Consider the following 24,973-nt stretch of genomic DNA (forward strand, 5'->3'; position numbering starts at 1 on the left):
CATTTAGTTATCTTATCTGTTTGGTCTCTTTTGAGCTAGCACAGGTTTTTAGTCTTCTTTTGACTTTTATGGCCTTTTGGAGATAAAAAGCCAGTTGTTTTGTAGAATGTCTCTCAATTTCTATTTGACGTTTCTTCATTGTTAGATTCAGGCTATAATCTCTTTGGCAGAGATTTCACAGAAGTGATGCTGTTCTCATTGGACCCTATCAGGTAGCACACATTTTTCATTTCCCACATTACTGATACTGTTTACTCTGTTAACTTGATTAAGGTGATATCTGCTAGGCTTCTCCACACTAAATAGTGTGTACTTGTTGGGCTTATATAATTAATAAATATTTGGGAAGAGTTATTTTAAAGTTATATAAGGTTCCCATTCCTCATCAGTCTTTCTTTTCATTTATTTTTTTGCTTCAGTAAGTATGCATGGATTCTTATTTTATTATATGACTAATAATTTATTGCTATTATATATTTTGGCTTAAACATGCCTGAATTTGGCCAGTGGGAGCCCCTTTATGCTGGCTTCTCTCTCCCTCTCTCTTTTTGACATGCTCTCATTTTTCTTTGAGTTGTTCCTTGTTTGTTTGTTTGTTTATGAACAATAAAATGTTTCAGGCTCATCTTCTATTTTCCAAGCCGTAGTTCTGGAATCAGTCATTTCTCTAAGGAGTCCTAGTTCCTTTTAGAGGAGGATGATATTTGGAATCCAAGATTTGGGTGCCAGATGTGCTCTTTGTTGTTGGGTATTGTTGCTCCGACGTCACCGGACAGGCCTAGGGAATACATGTGTGTGTACACACATATACTTAATACTTACACACATTTATATCTTTAGTTTTGCATGCATCTGTATACATGCATCACCAGCTTTGAGTTCATACTAATGCCTTCCCTTCTAAACCAACATTAGAGGTCATTCCATTTTTCTTTTCATATTGTTACTTCTCTTCACTGGCAGTGAGAAACTTGACTCCCATTTTCCTTGCTATGCTTACTTATTGATCAACCTCCCCGTGCATAACCAATCTCCAATCCCTGCCATCTGTTGCCACCATCGCGCCACCCATCTTTACCCCGAGGGCATTTCAGCACCCTGCTGGGACACCCATCTCAGGCGGTTGCGCTCCTCACTTTGCTCAGGCTCTGATACCACGCCCTGGGTAGCTGTCGTACACAGATGCCCTTCTTACATTGCTCAGGCGCTGACACCTTTCAGGCTGTTCCCTGTCCTGCCTCACACTGCACAAGCTCCCTCTGGCAGACCTCCCAGCGGGTCTCCATACCACCAGCCCAGTAAAGCCTTGTTACATTTCATTTTGATTAGGCTTCAGATGCTCTACAAACTGAAGTTAGTTACAATTTACTGCAACATTTTGATCCAAGTCTTACACATTTTTTTCTGAAGTGGGCTGTTTCCTTTCAGCCAACAGCATGCTTCATTCATCAGCCATGGCTTTCAGAGGAGCACTGCCGTGGCTTTGTTTCTTTAATTAAGTTGATTAATTACAATATCAGAAAAATGGCCCAATATGACACCCACTTGACACAAACCAGGTAAGTTTACAAAAATCTACAGTGAATAGATCAGGACCTTCAACCTGAGACTAGAGGACAAACTCCCCAGGGGCTGGGAATGCACAGAGTGGGCAGGGTTATTACTGATCTCATCATACTTGGAATGCAATTAGGTGGAAGAGTAAAAGTGAACTGACACTCTTGAGGGTGACGATACCTACCCCGTCTTCTTTCAAGGAATGCAGAGAGGTTTAAAAGAAAACAGTACATGCGACAACATTATATAAATGTACGATTTTTGAAGACAATGTTTTTTGACTTCTAGGTGGAGTTAAGGTCTAACTATGCTTGAAAACCTCAGAGGAAGACTTCTCTTCCTTCCATTCTCTGAGTGGCCTTGAAAACTATAAAGTGTGATACAGTAATTTTTATTATGAGACATGGTTGTGGTATTAAGGTAGGATTAACAAATGTGAAGTTTTGTTTTGTGGCATGCTCATTTGTGATTCTTGGGGCTAAGTTGGGTTTGGGTGTTTTCGGTTTTTTGTTTTGGGCTCTGTCAATTGCTTTGTCTTTCCCGTGTTAATGAGAGCTCTGAAGAACTGAGCTCTTTTCTTTGAACTTCAGCAATCTCTTGTACTTTTGGGGGTTTATTAGGAAAGTGTGGACTTTTAAAAAGGCCTTATTTGCCTAAGAAACAGAGAGTGCATTTTGTGAGGCTCTTCAGGTCTTTGGTCACAATTTGTATTTTTACATGGAAAATGCCATTTTTGTCTGGCAGCTGCATCTAGGGAAGTCTCTCCCTGCACACGAGATGAAACCTCAACCTGGGCAGGGGAGAATTCTTGACTGTGATTGAGAAAGAATTCTTAAACAGGTTGGACTAGTGTAAGTGAGGAAGGAATTCATTAAAACGAGAGAAGTGACTGTCAGCAGGTATGCAGGCAGCAGAGAGCAAGAAGAACAGAGGGGGAAAGGGAAGTGCATTGAACTGCTCAGCGTAGGGCAAATCCTTTGCCAACTTCTAAAGCCAGGGTCACCTGGCATCCAGTGTCTGCTGGAATCTGCACAGCATGGGAACTAAGCCCCTACCACCCCAGGATCTGGGGGATCTGTGGAGCACTGGATGGAGTGAGTTATGTTCTGAGAACTTCCACTTCTCTACTGGTCTGAAATAAAACAGGGAGAGAGTAAAGTATTGTGTTGATACTAGAAAGCTGAATGAAATAGCTAAGTGAAAGATATTTACCACCAAAGGTGGAGGTTGGAGAGTTCAGAGACAAGTGCTATTGGCTTATGCAACAAGAAAGTTTATTTGCTATAAGACAGTACACACTCAGAAGGGAGTGTGAATGATGGCAGAGAGGAGGCATGCTTAGGGGCTTAGGGGTTGGGGTTTTAGAGGGCCTTTTGGGTAGGGGTCAACATAAGGCATGATATGTACAGGTGATTCATAATTCCTTTGAAGTTTTGTCTTAAGGATAGGGTTATTTAGGTCACTGTGCTGATCTGAATTTCTGCGTTCTTTACCCACATAGTTTCATTTACACTTCAGAGGTCTATCTCTTGTCCTGGTTACAAAGTTACTTAATTAGTTAAGGGATTGAACAGCAGAAGAGGAGGAAGAACAACATATAGATACAGTTAAAGAATAAACTGGGCCTTTTTCACAGGCTAAGTAGATTTTACAATGGCATGACCCTTTTCTCATTTCCTTGCTCTATCTCAGCATTATGAACTAAACCACTACCAGATATACTGCGATGGTGTCTGTCTATATGTCAGTATCTTAGCCCCTCCGCTCTTTGTGGATAAGGACATTGCAAGGGGCCTTAAGTAAGACAGATTTGTATTTGATTCTACTTAGTGGCTTGGCTAAGTCTTTTCATTTCTCTGAACTTCACTGCTTCATCCTATTTTTCACTTCATAGTGATGCAATCCTAAGCAAGTTGTAAACATTTCTGTGTCTGTTTTCCCATCCATAAACCAAGGATAGTAATAATATCTCCTTAGGAGGTTTCTGTGAAAATTAAATTAGCTCAGTGCTCAGTAAATAGTCAGTGTATAATAAATATTGCTGTTCTTAGTTATTATTTAACACTTGGATTTTACATATTTTTGTAGTCTTTCTCTAATGGTAGCCCATTTTCACTAACCTGCTTGGGATATTTTGGAGGCTATGCAGTGATTCACAGCTCTGCTCTGTACAGCGGACATATCAGGAAGGGTCATCAACTCTTTTTTATTGCAATAAGCCCTGGTCACCAAAAAGATTTATTAGCTTTTCCCATTGAGCAGAGGAAAAGTTGAGGAGGATTGCCTCTTCCCTCCCCTGAGGAAACACCAGGCTTTGGAGGAACTTTGTAAATTCTAGAAACAGTAGGAGAACTTGGTGTTAGAATAATAATAGCAGGATGCACATTCATGCTGAGCCACATTGAAACCTTGCTGAAGGCGGAGACATGAATAGACATAATTATACTGGTAGGGTAAAACAACAGTTGGGGTAAAACAAGGTTAGAGTTTGATGAGGAAGATACGAGGTGTCGGAGCCACGAGCCCCGCAGTGTGGGCTGCCTCTAGAAGCTGGGAAGAACAAGACAACAGATTCTCCCCTCCAGCCTCCAGAAAGGAATACAGCTGTGCTAACACCTTGACTTGTCCATTGAGACCTGTCTCAGATGACTGACCTTCAGAACTGTACGATAGCAAGTTTACATTGTTTGAAGTCTCCAAGTTTACGAGAATTTGTAATGCCAGTAACAGGAAACTAATACTTAACCCCTTGAAACGTGGTGGGGTGTATGTAGCCCCAGGCTAGGAGCACCTTGCTCTTGGATCACTGCTTTGACTGGCTGCCCTGGCCCTGGAACCCCGCCGTGAGCGCGCATAGTTGGTTGCAAGCCGTGGAGGACCAACACGGGGCCAAATCCCTCCTGGATGGAGTAAGGAGGGCTGTTTCAGCCTAGAGGGGCAAAATCTTGGCTGGATTATCCCAGTAAACTCCCAGGATGCCTGGAAAGCTCCCTGGTTTGTGGCATTCTCTCAGTGGCCTCAAGTTTGAGCCTCTGAATGAATGCCCTCTTCCTGGGAGCCTGGAGAAATACCCTAACACCGTCTTGGGCTGACTTAACTTCCCCCACTCTCCTGGTTTTTGGGTGAGTGGGGGTGGGCCAGGAAAGGAGGTGGCTCACCTCTTTGTACAGGTGAAAGGACTTGTCCAGGGTTGAGCTAATAGATTAGCTCAAACCATTTCCCCTTGTGTGACTTGGCAAAGAGAAAAACCGCCTATTACTTTTTCCAGTGGAAGTCCTGGCCCGCCCTGGAAGCAAATCCCAGAAAAGTCTGGCTGCTAGAGCTGTGCTAGGGAAAGTTTGGGAACTGGGAGCGAGGCAGGAGCGGGGGCAGCACTGAGTTGGGGAAAGTGAAGGAGCAGGGACCCCTCTGCCCCCTCTCTGCGCTCAACTTCTTGGGCCTGTATTTCGGCGGGTGAGACTGGCCTGGGGACTCTCACTTGGAGTCCCGCCCCGGGACGTTCTCCTGGGGCTCCCCTATTTGGCGGGCTCGCGGGCCCTGGGCGGGGCCCGGAGGGGCGCGGGGGCGGGAGTCCCGGAGGAAGATGCGCTGGGGCGGCCTGCGGCCGGCGCGGGAGACAGAGGGGCGGAGACCCCGGGTGGGCTGCGCGGGCCGCTCTGCCCCGCTCCACACCCCGCGGGAAGTGGGCGCTGTCAGCTGAATTACTCCCCTTTCGGGAGGAGGGGAAGGAAATAAAGGTAACGAGCCCCTTCCAGCCTTAAAAAGCAAAGGGAGATAGGGGCAGCTTGCAGCCGAGGCAGTCCCAGCTGTGGACCATGCAACCCCGCATCTTCCTGCTCGGCCACAGGCGAGGACTTGGTTTCTTGAGCTGAGAGATAAAACTTGCTGACTTTTCTTCTCCCCAACAACTGAATCATGCCATGTGCCCAGAGGAGCTGGCTTGCAAACCTCTCCGTTGTGGCTCACCTCCTGAACTTTGGGGCCCTTTGCTATGGGAGACAACCTCGGCCGGGCCCGGTGCACTTCCCGGACAGGAGGCAAGGTGAGTGGCTTTTCTTTGCTCCCTTTCCCTTCCCCCACTCGGCAGAACTCTGCAAACCCGTTGGGCCGAATTTGTACGGAAATCTGGGCTGGGAGGCAGTAACACAGGCTTTCTCGTTAGTCAGTGTTTGCGGTGATGACTCCTTAATGCTCACAGAAGGGCGAGCATCTGGGTCTCTTTCCCGTGGATGTAGCCGCAGCAAAGACCTGAGAGGTAGCCGGTCACCTCCTCCCCCTCCTCTTTTGTCTCCTCTTTGAATGCTGCACTGTTCCAATCCCTTATTTTTCAGATTCTGAACACGGAGTATTAAAAAAAAAACAACTTCCAACCGGCCACTGGAAGTCACTGCAGTGTTTCTAGTTAGTTTTAAACTTCTAGTCGGCCAAGGGGAAATGTGATTCTGCCCTCCCCTGTTGAATGAGCTTGGCTGTGTTTTGGTTTCCTGGAAGGATTAAGGGCTGTGTTTAAAAATAATAGTGCTTTGAGGGAAAGTTTACCAGAGAGGGGCTCACCTTTCCCTGACCTGACTTCCTGATCACAGCTGGCTGCATCTCTTTCTGAATTTTGTGAAACTCATAATGCTATATAAAACACTGGAGTTGTGATGCGCAATTCATTATTATTATTATTTTATTTATCTTTTAAGCCTAATGCCCTGAGCAGGGTGGTACTGTTGGAAAGGTGAGAGATGCTGTCTGTTTGGTAGGATCTTCATTTTGCCTCTGAGAAACGGTCCTGGCAGCAGCAGCGGCTGGTGTGGCTGGAGAATGTTCCATGGGCCAAGACTGCTAAGGCACTCTGTGTGTGTCAGCCCATCACCGCAGCATGGAGGAGCCGGAAGCTGAAGCTCCAGGTTGTGAATCCAGCAGCCTGACTTCTGAGGCTGGCCTCTTACAAACAGCTTTGCCTTCCAGCAATATTAAAGACAACACACACACACACACACACAAAATGGGTTGGCATTCATTAACTCCTGTGTTTGCTGACTGTGCTGGAGTCTTAGGAAGCTTCCCTAGCTTCCTGACCCCCTTAAATCCCCAAGACCACTTGGGTGGCAGACACCATCAGTCTGTCCTTGAGGATTTCCATGCAGGGTTTTCTGCCTACATTGCACAGTTCAAATGCTGCTGAGAGCTCATCTGCTGAGATTTCAAAAGCCACCAGAAGCAGGTCTCTTTGCTTTCCTTGGAAACTGGAGCCTGCAAACTCTGGGGTTATATGTCAGTCAGACAGCACTTGCTTGTGTAAATGGTCCAGATACAATCTCCTACCCCCAAGTTTAAAATAGCAGCGTTTGTTGTTCTTTGAAAACAGCCCCTTTGTGAAAAGTCTCTCCTCTGCAGTAGCACAAACAAAGCCTACAAGCCCTTCCTAGAGCATTTGGAGATGATTTGGTTGAAAGTCACACAATCTCCCGGGTTAGTTTTCAGCCCTGCTTGCTCCCATCTTCTTTCTAAGTGAATTCAGCTCTGTGTGAAGCAGCAGACACCACTGGGCCGGGCTTTCTCCACTCTGGGGAGTGAGATCCGTTGTTTCCCTTGGTCGCCCTCAGGGTGACTTGCCAAGAGTATTGAATATTGAAAAAATAGCTGTAAAGTGTCTGAGCTTATTGGTGATGCATAGATGTTTAGATTTTAAAAATAATTTGTGTTAAAAGCCTTTTCACCAAATATTTGTTCTAACCAACTTACCAATGGATTTATATGTAATCCACATTTGGTCAAAGGAGAAGTTTCTGAGCAGACTTCATTTAGAACTAAGTCAAAAGTGACAGAGACAGAAGGGGAGAGAAGGGTTGAAGACAAACGAGTGAGATAAGGGAATGCTAAGGCTTCCTGGGAATAGGATGACCTGGAATTTGCCACCACATGACTAGCCTACCTCTTCCCAATGGTCCAGTCTCCCTCGACTTCCATTTCCCCCCTGACAACATTTTTGAATTGCACCCAACTTCTGAACATTTAAACTTGCAGATTGTTTCAGGTATCACCACTCCCATCTTTCTTATTTTTACAGATGAGGGATGGGAGGCCTAGGTGGCCAGTCTTTTTAGTCAGCCTATCTTTATTGAGCACCTGTGAAATGCTATTCACCAGAAGGGTGAGGGGAACTGCATGGGGTCCGGTAATTAGAAACATGTTCAGATTCTGATAACCACTAAGACTTTTAGTTCTAAGGGTCAGGCAGAGTCAGTCTTTTGGACACAGGAAGCTGCATGGAGATAAATCCAATCTTCTCTGGAACTAGAAACAGGCAGATTTGACAAATTGCCCAGTATTCTTTCCACATTGCTCAGTTGTGATATACGAATATGCAATGACTTCCACAGAAATCCTTGGTTCCCAGCCCAGTAACAGAAAAATGGGAAATATTAGCCTTGCTCACAACATCCTGCCTCTGTTCTACAGCCACTGATATCCCCTTAGGTTTGTTATTCCCTGTCATGTTCACAGGTCATCTGTTACATCTGTGATCTCTCTTGCTTCTGGCATTGCCATGAACTCAACAGGGCAGGCCCTTTATCCCGGGTTGGAGATGAGCTGTAGGCTGCAGAGGCTTGTGCAAGAATGGAGAGTGTACACTGTATTCCCACACAAATGTTACAATCATGCATTTATGCTATTTGCCAAAAAGAAAAAAATCTGTAAGGAGGAAATGATATCAGGTATTGATCTTCGTGTAAGAACAGACTTTACAGTTTTGGTATTTTATTATTGATTATAATATGCAGTTACAGTCTGCAGGTTAGTTACTATAGGGCAATGAGCAAACCTGTGGTATATTTCACAACTTTGAGGGGATTGATATAGTTCTTCACAGTATTTGGACACATGTAGTTTTTTATAATAAAAAATGTTTGGAAGGTTACAACAACCTGTGGAAGAGAATTATGAAAATAAAACTTCTGACTCGAACAGGGATTTCATCGCCCTTTTTAGAAAGCAGTATGAGAAATTCAATTGCTCTCTAAAATAAAAATAAGTGTAAGGGGAAAAAATACATATGTAACGTAAACTATAAAATCTGGCAGGTAAATATCTTCCTACTGTTCTCCTTTCTTTCTGAGGAGAGCACAAAAGATCACTTGGTGTTTTGTATCTTCAAAAGCACTTGTTCCCAACAGGCTTCACTCAGAATTTCTCATGAAGTATCACTGAGGTTGATGACCAAGGTTTCCAGTCATCAGTGTATTCAGGGCTCATAATAAATTTCCACAAATGTGCAGACTGTGCTGTGATTACAGTGTGTCTCATTTCCCCTACCTACAGCCTTGTTGACACCCCACCTGGACGTCTGGTTCTCAGTGGTAGACCCTCTAGAAGCGCTAAGGGCAGAGGTTAGAAGAGTGGGGTCAGATTGCCCCAGCACGAAGTCCCACAGCTCCTTACTGTCTTTTTACAGAGGTGGGAGCGAAGTCTGAAGGCTGGGGGCCATCACTGATAAAACCTAGCCAGAGAAGCATGAGGATTAGACAGGACCTAGTTGGCGTCCTCTTAATGCAGTGCTTGATCATAGATTAGGTACAAATTAGGAGCTGTTGTTGTCTCCTGACATCTTATTTCTCCATCCCTGTCATAATCCCTCTGAGCTCTGCTTTCTATTGGCCAAGGTTTTAGCTCCCTAATCCTGCAAACTAAATGTCTGCTCAGGGAAGCCAGGGTGATTGTGGGCCTGCCCCCACCCTGCTTGGAGATTGCCTACGTTTATGGCCACAGGGGTTCCTGGGAGCCACGTTTCTCTCTAAGCCAGCAATGGCTAGTGAGTGCTGTTGGCCAGCACTGCGGTAAGTCTGTTATATGTTTCAGTGCACTGGATCCTCACAGCCACCCAAGGAGGTAAGTGCAGTTATTATTATGCCCATTGTCTAGATGAGGCAGCTGCCCTTGGGCCCCACTGTGAATCACAGTCCATGTGTGGCCTCCTTGGTCCACACCTGTGGGCTGCTGGGGCGTGGGTGCCTCATTTGCAGTCATAACCAGAGACAAAGTTGGTCTAATGTCCAGTGACTCTGCTTGTAAAGGGGCCATTATTATCTCCATTTATTGCTGACACATTGAGGCCTTTTAAAGTCAAGCAGTTCTTGTAGAACCTGCAGATCATCACCTTGGGGCAGTGCTACTCCCTACCAAGTGCAACTGCTTCTCTTCAGAACCGCTTCTCTTCAGCTAAGAACATGATTTTAAAATAGGAAGCAGAAGATTCTAATCCAAGGACTCTTGTATCTTGGTTCTGTGATGTCACTTGAGGCCCAGTGTCTCTGCCTGCAATGTGGTGGTAATAACTGAACCTGTGTCTCAGGGTTGTTGTGAGTGTTGAATGAGAGGCTATGGTACTGGGTTCATAGCCAGTGCTCATTAAATGATTACTCTAATTATTATCACTGTATTATTATACAGCCAACTTATGCTGACTCTCTTAAAAACCTGTTAGATCCAAAGCAACTGGGTTCAACGCTATAAATTTATTTGTCCTTTTATTCTTCACACCATAGGTGCTGGGGCTTAGGTAAGCTTCAGTTTTTCATTTTATACTTTGGAATATCATGTTTAATTCTTTGAGATGTATCCTCAGAGACAGACCCTGTCAGGGACATAAGAGCTTCTCTGGAGAGGAGTGAGCATCTGGACAGCAACCACACTCAGGGGGTGCTGTTCAAGATGATGTCTATTCTCAGTTGAATAAGATTTTTTCTGCCCCTAACTTCCCTCTACTGCCACCCTGGCAATGGAGCTGCAGAACTATCACTGTGAGTAGTAGAAGAAAAGTGTAACATGGGAGAAATACTACAGAAGCCAGTGACATCTGCCCCACCCAACCTGGCCATTACTCTTCTGAGGTCTGAACTTGGAAGGGCAGTGAAGTTCTGATAATAAAGAGGTCCATATACTCCTTGTGGCGTAGACGACACAGAGGACTGGGTCAGTTTGACTCCAAATGTGTGGCACACTGGCTTCATTAATTTGTGCAAAACCTCTTTCTTGTCTTATTTATTTATTCATTTTGTGCTTATGCTCCACTCCAATTCCTTCTCATAAAGATCTTTTTAATGGGTTCAATATGTATTTTTGATGCATGTATATTCTGGCAAACTTTGTGTATTATACTTGTGTGCATGTATTTTCCCTTAATGCAAATGCCTGTGTATAAACTTGTTTTGTTTCTGATTTTTCATTGAACATGATTTTTAAATATTTGTCCATGTTGTTATGTGGTCTGTTACTCCTAACTGCTGCAATTAGGAGCAATGGGTCTGTATTTTTTACACCCCAAATTGAGACTATCTGTTAGTTCTTAAGGGTGAAAACTGTGCTCTGCCCCATATTTCATCCCAGGCAGAGATGAACAATTCCACAAAGGGTGTTTGAAGGCAATTGTCTAGAAAGAAGCTCTTTTCTAATTGTATCTCATTAAGTCCAGTTCTTTTAATTAACCAGCTACCAATGTGTTCTCTGAGACATCCACACATATGAATCAGGCACCTGTGATGTGCAAGATTCTGGTCTCCAGCAGCTTTGGGGATAAGTAGTATAATAAACAAAAGGCATTGTAAAATAAGGTTATTCTGGGAAGTACAGAAAGTAAGGGCATGGGGTTCGGAAAGGGAGAGAGAACTTCAGCCAGGGACATTAGTAGAAAGACGAGGGAGGACTGGAATAGGGACTTCAAAGAATAAATAGGAACGAACAGCGTATTGATTTGAGAGTCATGAGACAGTGTAGTTGGGGAAATAACATGAGCAAAACAGGCAAGTGGGATGGTGCAAGGAGGACAGTGGGAGGTGGCAGGTGGGATCTGTTCCCTTTCTTTCCCTCCCTCTTTTCTTCTTTCTCTTCTCTTTCCTCCTCTTCCCTCCCTCCCACCCTCCTCCCGCCCTATCTCCCTCTTCCCTTTCTGCCTAAAGCAAAAGATTCCTTTTCTCTAAGGAGTTAATGGTTTGCTTTAAGTAGTCTGTAATCCAGAGTGATGACTAGTTCCCAATAGTCAATAGTTGGACTCCTTATTCTTAAACAGCCGAATAAGGAGGCAGTGGTGGGGATTTGAATTTGAGTAAGTCGAAAGGGTATGGGTTCTTGTATGTGAAAGGGACAGTGTTCTTGTCTTGCATTTTCAGAGTGGCAGTTTTCATATTTTGAGCCTGTGCCTTAGCTCCTAATATGGTCTCTTACCATTTTATTTTGTAGTCTTTGTAAAGATAAGAAAGAAGCATCCAGGTTTCTTCACGCACACTTTGCCACATTATGGAACGCTTATGCTGTAGCCCGTGTCAAGTTTGTCAGAGTGCATAGCATAGGATGGATTCTCTGCTCTTGCGTGTTTCCTTTTGCCTGACTTAATGGGAAGTTCCTTACAATAAACAGCGTTTAAACTCCTCCTAGTAAAGAGCGAAGCTCTGTGATTGGTACTAAGGAACTCTAGACTGGAAATGTTCCTGTTTGTCCTACTGAGCTCACCTTTTCCTCATGAATTCTCTTCTGAATTTGTCTCTGGTAAAACATCCGACATCCAGAGCTATGCCTCAGTGTCAGTTCCTGCTGTCACGTGCCACTGAGGAGGGAGCCCTGTGTCACTGCTAGTTGTTCGTTCCAGGAATTGTTGACAGTATCTGTGTGGTGGAAAGGATCTCTGAACTTCAAGTCAGCTCTGGTGTTTTGCAATCAACAAGCTAAAATCTAAGTTCCAAAGGGAAGTGCACTGGCCTTGTTACAGACTCAGCAGGGGTTTTATTTTGTGTCTCCTTCTCTTTCAGAGCATTTTTTCAAGGCCCTGCCAGAATACCAGGTGGTGGCTCCTGTCCGAGTAGATGCCAGTGGGCATTTTCTGTCATATGGCTTGCACCATCCTGTCACCAGCAACAGGAGGAAGAGAGATTTGAGTGGCACAGAGGACCAGGTGTACTATAGCATTTCACACGAGGAGAAGACCCTGTTTTTTAACTTGACCGTCAATCAGGGATTTCTTTCCAAAAGCTACATCGTGGAGAGGAGATATGGGAATCTCTCCCACGTTAAGATACTGGCTTCCTCCGGCCCCCCCTGCCATCTCAGGGGCACAGTTCTGCAGCAGGGCGCCAGAATCGGGACGGCAGCCCTCAGTGCCTGCCACGGCCTGGTGAGTACCTGGATCCATCACCTCCCTCCTCTGTCCACGGGCCCCTAGCCTCTCAGCCTGCACACCCACCACCAGTGGGTTCACAGCCACAGCCACCCATGTGAATGCAGCTCCTGTGATGTGCACTGTCCTGGCCTCCAAATGGGCTGGGGACAAAGTGCATAAAACTCAGTCAGTCAGTCTGAAGGTGAGGGCATCGAGGGTTCAGAGTTGGGAGAACTCCCACCAAGAACCTTGGGGGAAGAAGAAGAAGGATTGCAGTTGGGTCTTTAACCTCTAAGGCTATTGTGACTGACTGGCTGGTCAGATCCTTTTGAATTAGGAAAACCTGGATTTGTACAGAGTAAAAGGCTTACTAGTAATGATGGTGACGTCAGCTGCTGCTATGATGTAATGGTTGGCCATGTGTACTTCATAATCAGACTTCATTTGGGACCTTGGGCTATGAGTTGATCCCTTTGTGCCTCTGTTTTCTCATCAAATGGAGATAGTGATAGTACCCATATCACAGAGCAGGGGTTGGCAAACAGTGACCTACAGGTCAAATCTGGATTGCCTCTTGTTTTATAAATAAAGTTTTATTGAGACATAGATACATTTTATAAAATGTCTATGGCTGCTTTTGAACTAAAACAGTGAAGCTGAGTAGTTGGAATAAGTACCATATGGCCCATGAGGTCCAAAATATTTGCTATCTAGCCTTTACAGAAAAAGTTTTCTGATCCCAATAATAGTCATTGTGAGACCTAAGGTGAGAATTAAATGAATTATTAATATATCTAAAAGTCTTGTAAGAGTATTTAGTAAATAATAGACACTCAGTGAATTTGGCAGCTATTGTTATTACATTTTTATATTTCTAATATGCCAGGTACTAAAATGTGTGGGTTCTGATGTGGTTTAGGTGCATCATCCAACTCCACCCTCTTCTCCATTTCTGTTATTTTTTAGCAGATGATGAAGCTTGGAGATGTTGAATAACTTTATTGCATGGTTAATTTGAGCCTTGGTCTTCTGACCATTATGTGCTACATCTCAAAATGTGACCAAGCTTATTTTTCAAAATTTAAACCTACATTTAAAAAAGTGGTCCCTTTGTTCTGCCTCCCTCAGTGGCAGCTGCATGGAAACAGCACTGATGAACTGTGCTGACGTTTTTGTCAAGTGTGAGTAGGAGGTGGGCTACCAGCACTAAGGGAGGGTGCTTAGGAAGTGACTCCAGCAAAGAGACTGCACAATCCTGGGGGGACTGTTATGGCAGCACCTGGGGGATCGACCTGACACCTTTGCCAGGGCCAGTTTGCTGAGCGACGCTGCTAGTGGCATTTGCTGTCCTACAGAGGGCCCTTGTCCCAAATCCTCCCATCATTACTGCCAGTTGGATGAGAATCCTGCTCTTCAAAATTTAGGATTCTGCTTATCCTATACAGTTTGGCCTTGCTAGAATATTGTGGGAAAATCAATGTAAAACATTGTATAGCAATTTAAATGTACCAAGAAGGTTCAATTTTCAGAAGGACCTCTGGGGACAAATCATTTTGTATAATAAATGGAAAGTCTTGCTTTGCCTTTTTTTGGTAAATTTGGATTTTCATAGGTAGGTATTTAGATAATTTCCTTCTAGTTGGATCATAAATGACACAAAATCAAGAATGATGGGTTCCTCTTCTTTTTTCACCCTGGGCCTCAAACAGTGCTTGGTTGATCTGGGGAATCTCTCCTGGCTCCATGGTCCTCATCCTCTGGGCTTTCTTTGGGTTTAGATCACATTTTCTCCTTGCGATTCCCACTCTAATTTTTATGAGACAGCTCTGGAAGTATCCATGGCACCTGATCCTCTATGACCAGAGGAACAGAAGAAAGAACTGCAGTTCTGGAAGGAACACATAGGAATACTATACAGGCTCATAGGATTGAAGGGATCCACAAGACAGACATGCAGCAGCCATGCAGCTCCAGAGCACACTGATGTGGGCACCATATACCTAGAATTCACTCATCTAAAGCATACAGTTCAATGGCTTTAAATACATTAATAGTGTTGTGCAGCCATTACCATAATAAATTTTAGAACACTCATTAGCCCCAAAAGAAATACCTGAGCAGTCACCCTCCAACCCCCTATCTCCCCTAGTCCTTGGAAACCACTAATAGCCCTTTGGTCTCTTGTTACCTGCCTGTTTGAAACCTTTGTATTAACAGGCTCTTTGGGAGATGCCGATGCTCACTGATGTTTGAGATGCACTGGAGAGCCATTTTTCTCAACCCTGGCTGAACATTAGGATCAAATGAAGAGTTTTAAAAAAGTACCCATGCCCAGCCCCATCTCCTAGATATTCTGATTTAACTGTTCTGAGGGTAGGGCCCAGGCATCGGTATTTTTTAAAGTTCACTCAGAGATTCTCATGTGGATTAGCACAAGTGGGAATTAATTAGCACTATTAGCCAAAACTACTCAAAAGTGGCAGCTCTCTCCTGGGGATTCGAGTGTGTAGCCAGGACTGAGAACTGTGGCTCCTGATCACTCCATACTTTCAGCTTGGGTTTTCTGAGGGACAGTTTATATTGTTTAGCATTATTTCAGGTTTGGGAATAGAATACTGAACCTCTTCCATTTCAAATGGTGGCAGGGAACAGGGAGAACCACCATGCGGGCATTATCAGATTCAGATTTGAGATTCATACTAAGAACAGGAGCACAAAGAAGCGAATACTAACTCAGGGACTTATGTGGTACCCAAGGTGATGGAACATTTTTAGATCCAAATCACTGAATTAGTTTGACAGAAGAACCAATCCCCTGGGATTATTTTGGAACCTTTTACACATATTTGGACAACTAATGGATGCTTATAAAATAGGCCCCCAGAGCCAAGGGAGTTCCTTTATTTTCTGTGACTACACAGGCTAGCTGGCTTGACCTTCATCTGCTCATGTGCTGTAATTCACCAGTGCACACCTAGAGTGAAGGGACAGTACTTGAACTTGTGTCGGGGTTCTCCTGGTCACTTCTCTGGGGCCTGACTTCCAGGACATTTATTTATTTTCCCTTTCATCCCAGAATGACTCCACACTCCGAGTCACAGGATGGCAGGCTTAGGATATTCTGGCTCTATGCCTCCCACCACCACCTTTGGGGACAGAGGTGGCATTTGAGAAGGCTTTCTGAGGAAGGACACACTTTCACATGGAGCAGGACATCTGCTTTGCATTCCTGTGGCTCTGAGTTGGTATATTCTTTGCTTCAGATGTGGTCGTCCTAATGCTAGAGGCTGTGTTCTCTTGGAGTTATCCATAATTTAAGGTTTATTTCATTTCTCTTGGAACAGACTCACATGGTTGCAATGTAAAGACTCAAGAAATGTCACCCATGACAAGCTGTGGGAGGACCTCCTTCTTCCATTTAATATCCTCTTGCTGGGCTCTGGCCCTGTCAGGCTGAGTCAGTCCAAGGCACCCTGTGTCCCCAGCTCAGCAGCTTCCCACTGTTGTCTCCACTATTTTCAACATCTTTTTTCCTGTTAGCACTTTTATAACTGAAGTTATAGAATTTGTTTCTTTTGAACAGCTTACTTGTTTTTTCCATTCTAAGTTCTTGATAGAGAAACTGTGTTTCTTGACCAGTTAGACTCAGAATTCCTCCTTGGTGGAAGTTGTTACCTGTGAGGATCCCAGTGGAGTGGGTTTGGATTTGCTGTTGCTGGGGACCCTATAGGCTTTGTTCCAGGCCAGTGTGTTGTTAGTATTTCAGCTTAGATTTCTGCACTGGGAGGATAGTGCAAGATCCTCCATACTTGTGCATGAGACAGGATTGGAGCTCTAACTCTGGCACCCCACTTTCATCAAGGGCTGGCTGTAGCCACCCACCACCTGGACTAGAAACCTGAGTCAGTAAACAAGTATTTTAAACTCTCGTTCACCGTTAGGGACAGACTTCTTGATCCACACTTTAATAACGTGAATACAGTTTTTTACTTTATCTTGAACCTTAACCTCCATTCCAACCCTGCTGGGGAATTAAATCCGGACCTCAGATCGGAATAGCTGGTCATGGCTCTCTCAAGGGCTGTTAAGCTCAACTCCCATTCAACTCTCTCTTAACCTTTCCCTTTTGGTACATCGAGATTTCTTTTCTTGTTTTGAGCTCAACAATGGATTAAAAATTTGTAAGTGGTATTACTATTTTTCTTTTTAGTTTGTGATAGTTGTACGTTCATATGCAGTTATAAGGACTTGTACAGAGAGGTCCCATGTGCCCTTTGCCTGGTTTTCCCCAGTGGTAACATCCTGCAAAATTGCTATACAATATCACAGCCAGGATTTTGACACTGATACCATCAGGATGACCAACGTTTCCATCACAACAGGCCCTCGTGTTGTCCTTTTATAGTCACAGTCATACCCATTTTCTTCCTGCCCTCATCCCCTCCCCATGTTTACATTTTATATTTCAGTTCATGATCCATTTTTCAGTTAACTTTTGTATAGCGTACAAGGTTCATTCTCTTTTTATTTTTTATTTTTATGTTTTTGTTATGCCTATGGATGTCCAGTCCCTCCAGTGCCATTTTTTAAAAAGGGTATCTTTCCTCCATTGAATTGCTTCTGGGCTTATCAAAAATCAGTTGGATATATTTTTGTGAATCTATTTTTGAGTTTTATGTTCTATTCCACCACCAATAGAATCTTCCTTATTAGCTTCATTACCATAGACATATAATTAGTCTTGAAATCAACTGATTCCTCCCATTTTATTCTACTTTTCCAAAACTGTTTTAGTAATTCTAATTCTTTTGCCTTTCCATATAAATTGTAAAATAATCTGACTACAAAAACTTGCTGGAGTTTTACAGTAATTGCATTAAACCTATGTACTAATTTGGGGGAATTGGCATTTGCTATGTTTGGTCTTTAAATGCATGAGCATGGTAGGTCTCTCCAATCTGCCCATGAAACCTACCCAGGCTGGCTGCAGGAATTGTAAGGGCCATGAAGCTTGGTCTTCCCTCCTCCCGAGATGAGAATTATGTAGCTTCCTTGGGAGGAATTCCAAATTCCGTTCTGATGGCATTTCCCACAGGAAATCTCCCAGCTCATTACCCCATCATGTATCACCCACTGGGTGGGCTGCCCTTGTGGGCCGGCAGGCCTATCCTACCTGTAGGGTAGTTAGTGTGAATAGGAAATGAGGCTCTTAAGTGGACTCCAAAAATTTTTTATCTACTTTTTTCTTCTCTGGTCAGAAAATTTGTTTTGGGGAAAAATTAGTGAAACTGTTTTACAAATTAGTTCCCTTGGTGTTTGTTCACTCATATTATTCTTGAAACATTAGATTTTGGAAAATTTTCTGATTCTAAATTTGTCTGGTAGAATGACAGCAATTTCTTCTGGGCTGAGGCCGGCTCCCCATTTCTGAAAGGTGGGGGCTGGTGAGATGACCACGTTTCATTCACAGGTGAGATGTGGCTCATTGATTCAGGGCATGTTTGGCAAAGAATCTTCTCTCTGGTATAACCCAAGTTTCTATGCCTTATTAATATGATCTGTGACTTCTTTTCAGTCTGAAGAACTTCAGTGCCCTTTTCATTTGGCTCCCTTGTTATAGGCTTTTATGTATACACCCTGTCTGGGAAGTCATAGCAAGGACATTTTTTGTCATAACCCTGACACAGCAAGTTCCCCACATGGAAAATATGGATTATCTCATTAGTCAGTCTGCTTACTTCATGTGCTGTTGTAGATAATAGCTTCAAAATACTTTAGAAAAGCATTCCAGTTCTCTTGGCTTAGTAAGAGTAGCTGAATTTCTTCACCCACACTGTTGGGACACCTCACTAAAAATGCTCTTGTCAAGTCATCGAAGAACTTCATGTTGTCAGTGGGTTCCTCTCTGTTTTCATCATACTTGTTGTCTCAGCACCACTTAACACAATCAATTATTACTATTTTTAAGTATTTTTTTATCTTGGCTAAGTGACACATTACTATGGTTTTTTTCTTACCTACAATGTTGATAGTTCTTTCTCAGTATCCTTTGCTCCTTTCCATATCTCTAACTACCAGGCTGTCCTGGGACTTTGTCTGTGGCCCCCTGTGCTCTAATTGCATACTCTTTTTAGGTGATCTTGACTAGTCCCAAATGCTTTCTACTTATCTATCAGGCTGTTTGTCTGTTGGTCTATGCATTTATCTGTCATCTATTTATTATCATCATCTATCAAAACATCTGTCTATATAATTATCTAGTCATTTGTCTATCATCTATTGATTATCTATATTTTTTGTATACATATGTGGATGTTAATAACTATATTTCTGTATCTGATTCTGATATTTCTTTGGAATTTCAGCTGTCTGTTTGTCATTCCTGCATGTATGCCTAATAGGCTCTCAAATTTAACATTCAGAGCTACCCTCTTGATTCCCCCTCCTGTAGCCTTCCCCACTGCCGTACATGTCAACTCCATTCTTCCAGCTGCCTAGGTCAAACCCTTGGAATTATCCTCCCATCAACTCCTCTCTTTCTCTCACTCTCTGTATCTATTCTTTCTTTCCTTTTTCATGTGAACTTTATTTCCTTGCATTATATATATATTTTTTAAATTAAGGTATCATTGATATACAATGTTATGAAGGTTTCACATGAGCAACATTGTGGTTACTACATTCACCCATATTATTGAGTCCCCTCCCCATATATCCCATTGCAGTCACTGTCCCTTAGTGTAGTGAGATGCTATAGAATCACTACTTGTCTTCTCTGTGCTATACTGCCTTCCTTGTGACCCCCCTACATTGTGTGTGCTAATCATAATACCCCTTAATCCCCTTCTCCCTCCCTACCCTCCCCACCCCTTCTCCTTGGTAACTGCTAGTCTCTTCCTGGAGTCTGTGAGTCTGCTGCTGTTTTGTTCCTTTGGTTTTTTTGCTTTGTTGTTATACTCTACAAATGAGTGAAATCATTTGGTACTTGTTTTTCTCCGCCTGGCTTATTTCATTGAGCATAATACCCTCCAGCTCCAACCATGTTGTTGCAAATGGCAGGATTTGTTTTCTTCTTATGGCTGAATAATATTCCATTGTGTATATATACCACATCTTCTTTATCCATTCATCTTCTGTATCTATTCTTATCAGCAAATCCTGTGAGCTCTTCTTTCAAAATATGTGCAGAATCTGCCACTCCTGTTGCTTCCACAGCCAATACCCTAGTCCAGCCCTCTAGGGGACACTGGCAATGGCTGAAGACATTTTTGGCTATCATACTGGGAAAGGGGCATTGCTCTGACATCTAGTGAGTAGAGACCAAGGATGCTGCTAAACCTCCTTCAGTACACAGAAAAGGATTATATGGTCTAAAATGTCAGTAGTTCTGAGGTTGAGAAACCCTGCCATAATCCTGGTTACCATCCTTTCTCCTCTAGACCATTTTATCTACCTCCCAAGTGGTTCTTCTACTTCCTCTCTTAATTTCCTGCAAGCCATTTCTCGCACAGTGGCCAGACCAGACTTTTAAACACATTTATAGAGCACTGCACTCTGCCTTAAAATCTACTGTTTTCCTACCACACTAGAATAAAACCTGAATGCCTTCCCCTGGCTTTCAAGGCTCCCTGTGACTGCGTTGCACCCACCTCCCTGCCCTCCTGTGCAGGACTTCAGCCACAGTGACCTTCTCTCTGCTTTTCAAATGTGCCAAACCCTCTCTGGCTTCATTGCCTTCCCATGCAGTGTTTCCTCTGCCCGGAACGCTCTTCCCTCCAGTGTCTACATAGTGGCTCCTTGTTGTTTTTCAGATCCCAGTTTATGGTCTTCCCTGACCACCCCATGTAAAGCAGGCTTCTCCAGTATTCCACCATGCTGCCTGTTGTATTTTTAAAAAGAACCTACAGCACCTGATATTTTCTTTCCTTGTTTTGCTTAACTTTTATTTTCTTTACCCCTTCTTGTTCACACTTGTTTAGCTACTTTTCACAGTAAACACCCAGTAAATAATCTTTGAATGGATAAATGTGTTTCAGTGTTTAGCCTTTATGCTGCTCTAAATCCTGTAGACCTTCCCAGCCTATGGCTTCAAAATGGGATTATATTTCAAACAATGGCTCAATGCCACCCATTGACTTCTAGAATGCAGGGCGAGTAAATGACCCCTGAGTCACTCTGACAGGGTCCCAGGGCTCTGGTTCCTCCTCATGGAAGGGTGCTGTTGCCTCTGCTGAATGGCCCTCCCGAGTTTATCACTTCTAAGTACACAGTGCCTCCCACCCTCATGTTGACTCTGGGAAGGAGGCACTACTGGCCTCTTTGCTCTTCCCTCTTCTGAACCTGGTTCAGGCCTTTCCTTAGTTTTTCAAAGCACATCAGATTCCAAACTACAATTTTCAGTAAGACTTTTCTGAAGGTTTGCACATAAGATGAAGGAAAGTACACCACAGATAATAACGTTAAACTTCTACTCACTTTGGCTGTGTTGAATCTAGGCTGAGCTGTAAGAAGATCTGTAACCAAGTACCTGGTCTTTTGATAGGTAGCAGTCTCCCCACTAAGGGATGTACTGACACATATTTCTGAACTGAGTCCTGGGCCCAGTCATGAGCCGCTGAGAAAGAAGGCCGTATTTCCCACCCCAGCCTCAGGCCCTTCTTTGTTTACAGTTCTTCTTTCCAGGCATTTCTTTCCAGGAATATCTACTCCCTTCCAGGGAAACCCCAACCTGAAAGTGCTGGGTACATTGCCAACCCCACAAACGTACCCATCAAGGGGACTAGTGAGGGATGAAATCAACCCCAGGCTCTGCCAACGAAACCAAGTCCTGAGTCCAGGAGGAAAAAAGGTCTTTCTATAATTACTTGGCCTGGAGTGGAGCATCTTTTTGTAATTTGCCTACATGAGGGTACCTTTTAAAAATTCATCTCTCTGGAGGGATTGCCTTTTAAAATTTTATCTGCCTCCCCTGCACACCTTCTTGCAGTTTGCATAAATGTATGCTACCACAGTACCCACAGAGCCCCCAACCCAAGGATTTGACCTGGCTGTGGCCCCCAGACAACAGTTGCATGAGAACGCAGTAATCAATCGCTGCGTGTTGCCCAACGCCAGACGTATTCCGTTTCCAGCAGCAGTGTGGAGAGGTAGGGTATGTGTGTCATTCACAGGAGTCTTTTCCCACTCAGCTACTGCAAGTCCTGACTAGTTCTCTTTCCCAGTCTCTCCTCTGGTTCAAGGTGAAGAACAAGCCTGTGTCTATTTCCTGAAACTACTGGGGTCTTATGTTTCTGACCTCCAGTGAACAACTGCCTGAGCTCAAACACAAGGAGGCCTTCTCAAGAAGAGACAGCTACATAGAGGCCCTGATCCTATAAATATGTATAGAGAAAAAACATATTTCCCAAACACCCACCGCTGCAGTGACACATTTCTGCTGAATAAAATATACACCTAATAGACATGTTTGAAGGCATCTGTCTGTTTCCTTGATGAGCCAACTTTACATTAAGGTGAAGAGAAAATTATAAATTTTTGTCACCAAAAAAAATAAGATAAACTCCAGAAAGGAATTTATTCTTACACTTATTGCTGTGAGCATTTCATAATGTATGTAATTGTCAAACCACTATGTTGTACACCTGACACCAGTATTATTTTGCATATAAACCATACTTTAATAAAAAAAATCAGAGTATAGAAATCATACAAAGTGTGCTCTCAGACCACAGTGGAATTAAACTAGAAATCAATAACACAAAGATATCAGGAAATGCTCAAAGTTTTAGAGGTTAAATAACGTAATTCTAAATAACAAATGGATCCAAAAAAGACACCTTAAGAGAATTTTTTTAAAAAGAAATTTGATTTTAGGCTGCAGGACATTTATGAAGCTTTGGAATAGTTATCTAGCTTCTACCCAGCAAAGTACTAGTTTTTGCTATGCTGATAGAATCATTTTATAACCCGTTATAAGCAGGATATGTTGTTATAATCATTCTAACTCTTTAAACTTTGTTACATTCTAATTTTCAAAAATGTAAGAATTAAATCTTCCCTGCATTTTACTTCATGAATGCTACAACTGAGATGAGTGACATTTAACAAATCTGTGCTGTGTGATGGTGCATCTATTGACGGAGGGATGTGCTTTGTTTCACATTACTCCCTCCAAGTGCAGCTCAGTTCTTGGCCAAATGGAAAGTCCTGGTGGTTCCTTTTCCATACAGAGAATGTTACCATTTCTGCCTTCGTGTTCTTGAACTCTGGCTGAAGCCTGGGTGATGGAGCTGAGGAATGAAACCCCCTGGCAGAGCTGTGTGGGAAAACTCGCCCAGTGTTGTTTCTTGTCTTGGTTCCTGAGCCAGAACTTGGTGGCTTATTTGTAGAAGACACTCATTTGAGTTGGGGGATGCCTGGGTGTCATGGTTTGTCCTTTCTTGCCAGGGGAAGGGAAGGAAATGCTCTGGGTATTCCCTAACTCTGCTCCCAGGCTAAGGAATCCTCTGTGGCCCCTGATTTTTGGGATTCGCCTGGTAAGACCCACTCTTACTCAGCCAGCAGCCTTTGGAATGAGAGGTCTCTGGCTGCACATTCCTCTCGTCCCTATCAGTGCTTTATGTTACGGCCTCATAAACAAGAGTTGTTTTTTTTCCCCTTCCTTCCTTTTTATCTTTCTGTGTACTTTTCAATTCAGGTTCATTTTGTTCCCAGTATGAGGAATTGGAAGTGGGAGAGACAGAAGTGAGGGACCTGTGTTTTTGCTGGATCTTGAGTTAGGGGCCTTCCCTACAGTCCAGGGGTGGTGCAGGGAAAGGAATTACCCTCAGCTTTAGGGAAGACAAGCGGTCTGTATCTTATCAGGTTATTTACTTGGCTTTTGGGTCCTCACAATGCAGACAGAGATACTACTCCCTTCTCCTGTAGGTCTCTGCAGAATTTAAGTCTCATTTCTGTTTTCATTACAGAGACTGAAGATGAGGTGTCCAGAGTTTCCCACTAGATGGTCATGCATTGCCATTTCTTTTTTTTTTTTTTGATCCAGCATGAATCATAGGTCCAGGGAGTTTAAATATTAGCTTTCAGAAAGATCTAGTTCCTTCCAAAAATGTCTCCACTGACCGACAGGTATTAATAAGGACTTTGAAAAGTGAGAAAGCAGAAGGCCTGGGTTTTAGATTTTATAATTGAAAAATGTTTTACTTGGAGATTATCTTTCAGTGTGACATGACTGATTTATTTTTAACCAGACAACCTATGTCAAAGAGACATAGCCAGGTCTGTGGAAATTTGGCATATTTTTCATATGGCGCAGTCCCAGTGGATTTGAGAGTCAGGGGAGCTGGGCTCAAGTCCCTAGCTCAGTACGTACTAAAGGTATGACTTTACATAAGATTTGTTGCTTCTTTGGGTCTGTTATTTGACTGGACTGGGTCCTTCCTACTAAATGTGTGGCCCATCAACCAGCAGAATGGGCCTCCCCAGAGACCTTGTTAGAAATACTGATTCTTAGATCTTATCCACTACCTGCTGAATCAGAACCTAAATTTTATTAAAATCCTCAGGTGATTTGTATGTACACTACAATTTGACAGGCATTGGCCCATTAAACCAGAAACATTAATTCTATTTGAGTTCACCCTTTTACATATCACATCCTTTTACTGATTGCTTGAACACCGAATGATGGTCAGAAACAGAAGGGGTAATGCTGCTGTTCTAATCAGTGCTGATGGTGAAAGGGTCGATGTAACTCCAGGGAAATATCCTGGAGGCAAAATACCTTTGAAACTGAAATCAGTTAAAGGGAGAAGTTAAGTGGGAGAAACCCATTTATTGCCTCCAAGCAGTTGTCCACTTCTGCTCTCCTGTGTCTCTTATGATCCGGCTGCAGAAAAAGAGAACTCACCCAACCACTCTGGTGCAGATATGCCCTTGCTCACCCTTGTAATTACCTATTGAAATGGAGATGGACTGCATCTCTTCACCCCTTGGAAACACATATTGATAATGGAGATGCACTAAGGCCAGGCAAAAAATTCTGGAAATATTGCAATTTTACCCACAGCCCAGTCCTCCATAAATCTTGCCTCACAATTTACTTGCTCCCCATCTTCCACAATGGCCCCTATGTGAGAAAACTGGAGCATTGTAATCAGACTAATAACATACAATAGCAACAGCAATAAAATCATGATAATTCTCAAACAGGAAGATTCAGCTAGGTTCAAAGTCCTATGCAGATTAAGTCCATAGCTTGCCCATTCCACAGGCAGTCAG

At 43.4% G+C, this 24,973-nt stretch overlaps 1 protein-coding gene across 2 annotated transcripts in view; it reads left to right on the forward strand.

The window, feature by feature from the left end:
• The first annotated feature begins 2,488 nt into the window (after nucleotides 1–2,488).
• The window catches only part of ADAMTS12 (ADAM metallopeptidase with thrombospondin type 1 motif 12), a 357,338-nt gene continuing 334,853 nt past the window's right edge, over nucleotides 2,489–24,973 (forward strand). The window contains exons 1-2 of one of the 2 annotated variants that reach the window (XM_073237370.1): nucleotides 2,489–2,651; nucleotides 12,348–12,709. In XM_073237370.1, the coding sequence (XP_073093471.1) occupies nucleotides 2,594–2,651; nucleotides 12,348–12,709 (420 nt within the window). In that variant the 5' untranslated portion in view covers nucleotides 2,489–2,593. Of the gene's footprint in view, nucleotides 2,652–4,934; nucleotides 5,600–12,347; nucleotides 12,710–24,973 lie in introns of those variants that run through there. The other variant, XM_037001907.2, reaches the window with a different exon arrangement.

Source organism: Manis javanica, chromosome 1 (genome assembly GCF_040802235.1).
Source record: "Manis javanica isolate MJ-LG chromosome 1, MJ_LKY, whole genome shotgun sequence".
Taxonomy (NCBI): Eukaryota; Metazoa; Chordata; class Mammalia; order Pholidota; family Manidae; genus Manis; species Manis javanica.